The sequence below is a fragment of the Sinohyriopsis cumingii genome, unplaced genomic scaffold (genome assembly GCF_028554795.1).
Source record: "Sinohyriopsis cumingii isolate HCF-2022 unplaced genomic scaffold, ASM2855479v2 utg000229l, whole genome shotgun sequence".
NCBI lineage: Eukaryota > Metazoa > Mollusca > Bivalvia > Unionida > Unionidae > Sinohyriopsis > Sinohyriopsis cumingii.
In genome coordinates this window covers 6,909,793-6,919,323 of record NW_028315879.1, presented here as the reverse complement: position 1 = coordinate 6,919,323, position 9,531 = coordinate 6,909,793, and the positions used below count along the sequence as shown (strand labels likewise).

General features: G+C 34.9%; 1 protein-coding gene across 1 annotated transcript; it reads left to right on the top strand.

The window, feature by feature from the left end:
* Positions 1–5,247: 5,247 nt before the first annotated feature.
* LOC149774497 (sex peptide receptor-related protein 2-like) lies at positions 5,248–9,238 on the top strand. The gene is made up of 2 exons (XM_089945196.1): positions 5,248–5,396; positions 6,297–9,238. The coding sequence occupies exons 1-2, from the start codon at positions 5,375–5,377 to the stop codon at positions 7,526–7,528; spliced, it is 1,254 nt and encodes a 417-aa protein (XP_089801322.1). The 5' UTR covers positions 5,248–5,374; the 3' UTR covers positions 7,529–9,238.
* Positions 9,239–9,531: the final 293 nt, after the last annotated feature.

Here is a 9,531-nt window from a genome sequence, read left to right as displayed (position 1 = left end):
CGCTGTAGTTTCGTGTCTCCTGGTAGGTATGCATATAGTAAGTAGAAACTTCTGAAATGCTGTAAAGCAAACGAGGAAGAGCCGTTATAGAAACCCTTTAAACTGGTATCTCGCCGAGTATCAACACATCAGCAAGTGAAAAGAGAGAGACAGATGACCAACTTAAGCATGGGTTCAAGGTGTAGCCATATTTGAAATAATAATAGCCACCCAGCCAGTGTGCGGAGGTAAAATTTATCGCGATCATTTAGCTATTGCAAAAGTATTATCCTTGATTGTTCTTGGCACACTTTCATAAACTGTTCTGATGTAAATGTTTGTTGTAACCCTAAAGAGCATTACGGCACGACGTAAATCAGTCTGTCACGTTTGCCTGTCCGCGATTACGTAATTCAGGAACAAAGGAATGGGTTAGCGCAATGAGTATGTCGACCCTGCACTGTTATGGCTATTGTTTGTACAAGAACCCCCCGTTAGGTGTTAACACTAGCATATAGATGTCAGAAGCTTTGTTCTAAGAACAAAGGACCCTCAATGCTATTGCAAATCTCCCCGCTTTGACAGATAGCCTGAGGCTCGTCTGTTAATCTAGACCGACTGGGGGTAGAATTGATATCCAATCAGAACTGAGAAAGGGTGGGGCCATCAATTCGAACCAGAACTTAACAGTCAGTCGGATTGATAACGAATTAGTGATTTGTAAGCCGTCGTACTGGTAAAGCGGAATATACTCACTCCGAGGGTGCCACTCGTGAGTTGGCGGGAAAACTCTTAGTACATTCTAAGGACAGAAAGCTTCGTATAGGTCAGTGAGTTATTTGATCGATTGTTGCAGAATGTTACGGCATTGTAATTCTAATTAAGTGCAGTATGTATATTTACTTACTAGAATCGTTAGCACGTAGAATTACCCTTGCATTGTTTAATTTACATGCGTGCTTGAGAAATGAGCTATGATTATGTAGATTGCTCGCTCGTCAGAATTAATATTGTATTTCGCTATTTAGTTACTTTGTAGTAAACTAGTGTATTTATTCATGTGATATTCTAGATTTTGCCATTGTGAATTAAATGGTAGCTTGTAAAATGGCTGCAGCGTGTAAATTTAAATAATATGGATATTGAATATTTGTGTACACTTGTGAGAGTGTAAAGTACAGAAATGCGTCGGATTATTGTGATATTGTTGAGAATAATGAGATTAAGAATATATATATATATATATATATATATATATATATATATATATATATATATATATATATATATATATATATATATATATTGATGTGACGCAATTTAGTGATTTCTGTATGATAAGTAGGACACCGCTCTTATCGCAACGTTGTTTCTATAAGAACGTGTGTGTTTTTCGATGTGCACGAATGCGTGACCAAAGATGTAGATAACCTTAGTCTGATGATTGATTGATTGTTGATTTAGTGTGGCGAGATGGCTAACACAAATGCTAACGTCCTTGTGTTTTTCGTAGGAAGCTTTTGGGGACAGAGTAGTCAAGTCCCGAGTCTCAGAGAGACAGGATAGAAGTAGGCGGAGAACAAGCTTCGTTGAAGGAGAAATAGAGAATAGAAGTAGGCGGGGAACAAGCCTCGTTGAAGGAGAAAGAGAGAAAGAAAAGGAGGAGGAGAAAGGAAGACAGAAGGGGAAGAGGACAGGAAAAATCGGAGAACGCCGGAAGGAGGAAAGCAATTGGCGTAGTAAACACAGAAGAGTAGAAACCAAGTACAGGGGAAAGCCATCTTACACTATAATCACGTGATGAAATAGGTTGTCACATGGTCGAGAGGCAGTAGATTGGTTGAGAAACTAATATCGTTTAATTTGCATTAAATTGTTATTCTTTTGGATTTCACCTTTGTGTTCTTAATAATTTAATTGTCGGTATTGCTGATTGAGGGCTCGTAGCTTTACCTCTCTCTATCACTAATTTCACTTCCTACAAAAACGAGCCAGGGTGGGAATTCCAAAGTAATTCAAATAAATATTGGGAGCACCCCACCCTAACGCATAACAGGGAGTCACATAGAACTTCACACAGTCACTGTCGCTCGTCTGTGCATTATACTAAACGTTTGTATCATTGGGATGACATTTATGCTAAATCAACCATGAGGATATTTGTCAGATGCATTATACATAAATTTAGTATTATGTCATCAAATGTATAACTAGTAGAACATTGAAATAATACCCTTCGATATAATGGATATAATCTCTTTTAATTATTAAAAAAGAAAAAACTATTCCTCATCACGGCTGTGGCATTGTAAAATCATGCTATTTTCCTGTACTTAAATATCGGTCGGATATGAAAATAATAAAAGAAAGACCAAACATATACCATCATGCATCGTTATCTATAGGTTTAATACATTTTATACCTACATACAAATTATTTTGTGTAGTATATTCATGATCATGGTATGTTATTACATTTGAATTATGTTTTCGCATGTCCACTGCCTATATCAACAAGACACCATTTAAAAAGGTAAACATCATTATGTTTATATAGAATTGATTTTTATGATTAAAGTTTTACAGTTCCCTGACGAGATTAGTAATCTCTAAGTATCGATATAAGACAGCATTGGGTCTTTTCACACATCATTTACTTGAAACAATTGAAAACAAACTCTCATTGATACGTGTGTGATTCGAGTCAAGATAATAATCAAGTATTTCACAATATTTACTCAAGTGACCTAATTCGTCGATGCTCAGTCTCTAGTATCTAATCATATATTCTGCATGCATATTTATGGCTATGCGTGACTAGTAGCCGCTAAATGAGGTTTAATGGAGTACCTAAAATAACAATTCTTGTCGCTTTTGGAGTGCAGTGATCAAAACTAATCATGAAAAAAATGCGGTAGTATGCAATCATTTTTTTCATATGATGATAATGATGATGAGAAACGTGAATTTTTTCCATTTTGTGTTACAAAATCAAACGAAACAATTGTGATATATGTCATGAGCATAAATATCCGCCTTGAAATGATATATTTCATAAAGTATTTTATAATAAATCACATTTATAAAAGCAATATCCAGATCAAGAGAAACTTAAGTATCATGAATTGAATTCAAAAAAATCTTAAAAGTTAATCAAATTTCTATTCAAGTTCTAACGAATCGAATGTTCGGTATGAATTTCAGATCCTCGAAAGCAATGCAGTCATGATATATTCATATGACATTGTCCATATCTTCTCTGTATAAGTCCCAATTGTCCTAGAATAATATTTTGGTCCAATGAGCACATTGAGATTCCATCGACTACTGCTAACAAATGTTTCCTCTCAAGTAATATGCAAACACAACATTAACTGCTTCTGAAGAACAAAAACTACAACAATACGAATATAATAAAGAAGACTCCAGAATAGGAATCCGAAATAAGTATGAATCCAAAGTAGGCATGAATCCAAAATAGGAATGTATATACATCTTTTAATCTCTATTACAAATATTACTATCCACCATGTCACAGAACTTCCTTCTTAATCAAAATGTTTCACAATATTTACTCAAGCAACTTTACTCGTCGATTTTCAGTATCTAGTATCTAATCATAAATTGCCACAAAATATATATTTTGAATTTAAATTGTTTACAGCTATTTGTAGCTTAATATCTATGAAAACATAATCTATACGAATGGATAACAATTAACTACGTATTATTTTGTTTATATAAGATTACTACAGTATACAATCATGAACAAAAATCGCACACATCATAGGCAATGTCATGTACCAAAGATGCAAACATATTGATATACATAAAACTGATTTAAAGCACGCTTTAGTGATATGTGCATGTGCAGAACAAACATATTTCTTGGTCTAATAAGTATTCAAATAGGTAGCAGCATTCAACTTCGTCCTCTACGGTGATAGCAAAATATAGCAGTCACCACCAGCGGATTTCGTGCATGCTGACTGCTCGTGGAGTGGATTGATTGCCGAGCTCTTGCTATCTGTTCCAACCTCCGAGAGGTCGGTTCAGCAACCAAATTAATACCTGTACATAATTTGAACAAGAGCTAACACAGCTTAACTTGCTGTCAGATGTTAAAAATATACTTGTCAAATTAACTATAAATGTAATATATGTAGGTATCGTACGTCCTTCGGGGAGAGAGATTCTTCGTCTAGTTTTAAACTCATATGATTCAACAGCCAGGAGAAAATCTGACCCTATTTTACATGGAAATTTTGTGTCATACATAATATAGTGCGTACCACTGATCCTCAAAAATCATTATGCCTATTGAACTTGTATGATATCGACAGTCTTTGATTTTCCATAGTGTTAGATTTTGCAATAAATAAAAGTAGGCCGGTGTGCGTGAACATTATCATTTCATTTCCGTGCGCACACGAGTATAACCAATAGTAATTTATATTCATATTATTCCATTTGTATTGATAGTCGGGATCATTTGATTAGGGCACGCTGGGGAGGGGCATCGTGCGGGAAACATGTTGTCCACATGACTCCAACCTGCATGTCTGTTGCACGCAGCTTATGATGAATTACCGGCTGCAATCAGTCCTATTTTAAGAGCTCTGATGAGGTCTCGTCCCTTACGTGGTGAAATAGTTCGTTTTCTCTATTTTCGTCGAAGGCGCCTTGGTTTGCAGGGATATTATCTTGTTTCTGACAGCAACGTATTTGTCATTCGTGTCAAGGATGAGCTTAAATTATTCCTTGGATATCACGTGGTTGTACAGCTCTTTTGTCACGTGATCGAGGATGATATTGGCTTTGGACAGAAAGAGAATCTCGTGTTATTTTGTGGCAGCTTTATTCGTATTCCGACTAAAGTTTCTACGGGTATCAACAGCCGACGACAAGACAGCAACGCGATTTCTGGGTCAGTTGTGATGCAAAAGCGAAGATTGTTAACAGGTCGAAATGTCCTTGTGTTACATCCACACACATATGGTTAGATTGTTTTCTTCTTTTCAAAACTACATTAAAAAAAAACGTAACGCAGTTAGTATATTTTCTTTGTAATAACAGTGGCAACCATTGTTAAATTTCTCCATATGTATGTTTTCGCCCCGAATGGGAATTTTCCCTTTCAGACAAGAACACAGGGTCATACTAATCCCTTTAACTACTGATAGAAAGGCTGAGTGGGTATTGCTACTTTAATATTTTAGCCATGGAACTGCGCATGTTACACACAATTACTTCAGGAAATGAGACACTTTATCATATTTACAAACGTCTGTGTCAGCTGGATACATTGTGAGATCTTCAGTTTCGATGATTCAAAGAGCGTCGCTTAACGTGCAAATGTTGGAAAATTATTTAAAAGAAGACACATCATTACTAGATGCAGAAATTTTCTAACCGGGGTAAAGTATGAAATGCTTTCATTATACATGCGTTAGAATTATGCCACTGTGTGCATGTTCGTTGCTAATTAGATGATATATACGTGCTTTGAACTATAACAAAATAAATAAGTCGAAACATTATATTGTCATGGGCGGCGAAGTCTCTCTAGACAATATCAAAATACAAGATACGATGCTAAATAAACGTGGATTTTCTGCTGAATATGTTTATTTAACGACATCAAACGTCCATTTCCCTGACTTTTCTATATTCTATAATATCAACACTTTGTTGACCGGTTAACCGTTTTACTACACCGATAATACTTTTACAATGTACGACAATAACACGTACCAGTATATATCATCTAGGTAATACTCTGTATCGGGTCTTTGTTCAAAATAATTACTATTGAATACAAAACTGTTTTCCTTAGTACATATTCCATGCATATTGATACCAGGAAGATTGCTTTGGGTATGGTCCTATTATCGAGAGACTTTTTAGCTTGACCGCTGTCAAAGCATAACACTTATAATTAATTAATTTAATATTTTAATGAGTGCGACTTTATTCAAATTAAAATTTTGGTTTACAATCAACAATCATCCACGACATGACATATCGAATGTTGATAATCCAGACATGCATCTGGTGAGATTTAACATATATTGCCTACAAGATTTTAATTATTCAAGTCAATACGGTTTTTTATATTCATTTTGTATTGTTCGTCGTAGGGTTTATACCGAATTAGATATGTAATTTTACAGGAGACTGGAATATTTTTAGAAAGGAATAACCGATGCACTTAATATCCTTGTTCGTATTTTTTCAAAACGGTTATGTATTTGTCATGTATGTAATGAAACGAAATCTAGCTTTGACAGTATAGTACATACTTAAACTATTTTCAGACTTGGAAAAGATTCACACAGCTCAACGTAGGCAGATGGCACATATAAATATTAGCTTTGAGATACACGAGACGTCTAATACGCTTCCAGACAATGATATATCCCCGACAAATGTTTATTCTGGGGAGAATGGTAGCCAAGACAATCAGAATTACATTTCTGACTATTATCCTGAATTCTTCTACCAATTGCATGATTTTGAAGAGAAGGTATATGTCTACGTCTGGACGTTCCTGGTTATTTTAACGGCGTTTGCAAATGTGCTGATCGTAGCAGTTTTCGTCCGGAAAAGCATGAGAACAACCACCAACCTAATCCTTATTCTCATTGCAATATCGGACTCTCTAACTGGACTTGTGACCTTACCTACGTATATACATGTGTTCACCAGTGGAATACAAGGACATGTCAGTCTGAATGAAGGCTGGTGTGAGGCATTTATGATCTCTAAGTTTTACATTTCTAAGGCTTTCCACACTGTCTCCATATGGCAGACATTGTTGCTTGGCTTTCAGAGATTCTTTTGCGTCTGGTTTCCATTCAAAGCAAAATCTTGTTTTACGACTCGCCGAACTTTCATCGCAGTCACCGTCATCACTATATTTGCGTTCGTCATCCATACTTACCATCTTAATACGATGAAAGCACACAAAATAGCTGGTTACTGTCACTGGATTATTGAAGATCCATGTGTGGAATCTTGCATCTTTCTGTGGATAACTTTGCTTCTTGTGAATATATTGCCATGCGTCCTATTGCTTGTCCTTACAATCTTAATTATCCAAAAGTTGTTTCATAGAAACATTCGAAAAGGGTCAATAAGTGCTGAACAAAGTCGAGTGAGGGACCAACAAAATAAGAGAGCCTCCATTATTGTCGTCTACATTGTCACCATCTTTCTGATTCCAGAAATCCCATACGGTATTTTTCTACTGGTGACTGTACTGAAAACGCATAGCGGTCAAAACATACTGGCGCTAAGAGACAATCGTCTTTTCCATGTTGTATACGAAATTGCCTTGTTGATAAGTTTCCATTCAAACCTTTGGGTCTATATAATTATGAACAGACGTTTCAGAGACGAACTTAAATCGATGCTCCTAGAGAGTATCAGAAAAATGCTGCCAAAGCGTACCACTGTCCCTGGTACAACTGAATCAACGGAAACGAGCCAGAGTCAATCCAATAGCACAAAGGGAAATGATGTGAACGAACAATCTACCTTTGTGTAGATCTACATCTTATTGTAGTTAAAAATATATGGGTACGTCTGTTTATGAAAACTAAAGTAAAGTAAACGTTCTTCTGAAAACATCTATGCGCAGTGTTCAATGTCATATATTTCTGTAAGATGCTGCCTGACCCTTTAAAATAATTCACATTGGAAAACATTACTTCTAGACAAGCGGACGGATGAAAGAGGATATAGAGTTGGCTTTTAACAAGGGATGGACACATCTCACTGATATTAAAATTCAATCGAATTGATAGATGTGATGACCGCTTCAAATAGTTTTCAAATAGATAACTCCGCCGAGTATGTATTTCCAGTATTGTATGGTCAAGCAAAGATATCCAAACAAACGAACATTCAATTTTCTATTACAACTAGATAGAATGTGGAATATATTGTTATGACTAATGCAGGATAACATGGAAAATGTCGAAAGTGCAAAATTCGAACACAAAAGAATGCCAGTTAAAATTAAGTTTATGGACTTTTATATGCCGTATAAAATAAATGGAAAGGTTTAATTAAAAATCGAAAAATATAAGAAATTATTTAACGAACGTTGATAGGTGTGGTTTACAAAAATCGTAAGATCTTGCTTCTGCAAGCAATCAATTATAGCTGTTCTTAATTATTGTAATGATAAAAAAATCCGTGTATATGTATGTATGTATGTATGTATGTATGTATGTGTGTGTGTGCGTGTATCCGTGGGAGCGTACGCGTGCGAGCATACGTACGTACGCACCTATGCATGCATGTATGGATGCATGCATGCGTATGTATGTATGTATATTTGTCTGTAGGTATGATGCACATTCATGTTTTAGAATGTTCACAATACACTAAACACAAACATAAGCATGTATGTATATATGTATAATCTTTTGCGGTAAAGTATTTAACTATATTGTACTTGAAATTAGCATTATTCGGATGTATTTCGTAGATTATGTTACACATTATGTCCATTAGTTCCTCGAAACAATGAAAATTATTTTTATGTTATGCTTAAAAGCGTGTTGGAGTGCTAAAGTGTATAGCATAATAAAGTAACTGATCTATAGGATACACTGTACTAACTATACGGAAGAACCGTGAACCAGTCTAGAAATGGTTTGTACAAATAATAGAGTATATAATGGTTTAGTGATCCATAATTTGTTAATAATGAAAATGAAAATTTTATTAAAAATTTCTTTTAAGATGTTACTATCTCCGTAATTGTTTGGTAAATGTAGACAAAATTCTATTGATTCAATTTTAGTATTTTTACACGCCTGACTTAGGAGTACTCACTAATGAAAGTAGCACCTGGTTCATTTGGTGCAGAATCAATAACTTGTGTTTCATGCACATGTAGATTATAAAAATGCCGCGGGTCATATGGCGTTCTCCATATATAAGCTTGCACTAGTGATAGTTGTGCATGGAAAAATATGTCTGATCAATACCACCCAGAAATTTTCAGTTATTGAATTTTGAATATTATGGTGTTGCCATATGTTTACTATGGGACTTGAAATACTACCGTGAATCCTCTAACCCTAATGTCTGATGCTTGTAATGTATGTTGTTTTTTGTACATTTGTACATTTGCACAGAAAAACTATGAATAATAACATAATTCTTTACCTAATCGGATGAAAAAAATAAACACATACATGAGTGAAACAAAATAGAAAAAATAAAGTTCGAAGTGGGATTCGAACTTGCTTCTCTTGCCTTACCTATTTATTACAATGAATAAAGCGATTGTCATCATGGCAGATGACATTATTTCAATATATGTTAACCATATATATTCGATAAAAAGTTGAAAAATAATATTAAAAAAATCAATCACTTGGAATATGCACTTTCTCATGGATCACATACAATAAGAATTGTATTTATAGTTGAACATCTGATTAGTGTGAGTGTCTATAACACACGAATACACGATTATATTTATATGTGTGTTTATTTTGCAACGTTTAGTTCTGACCGTATACGTAGTAGGTT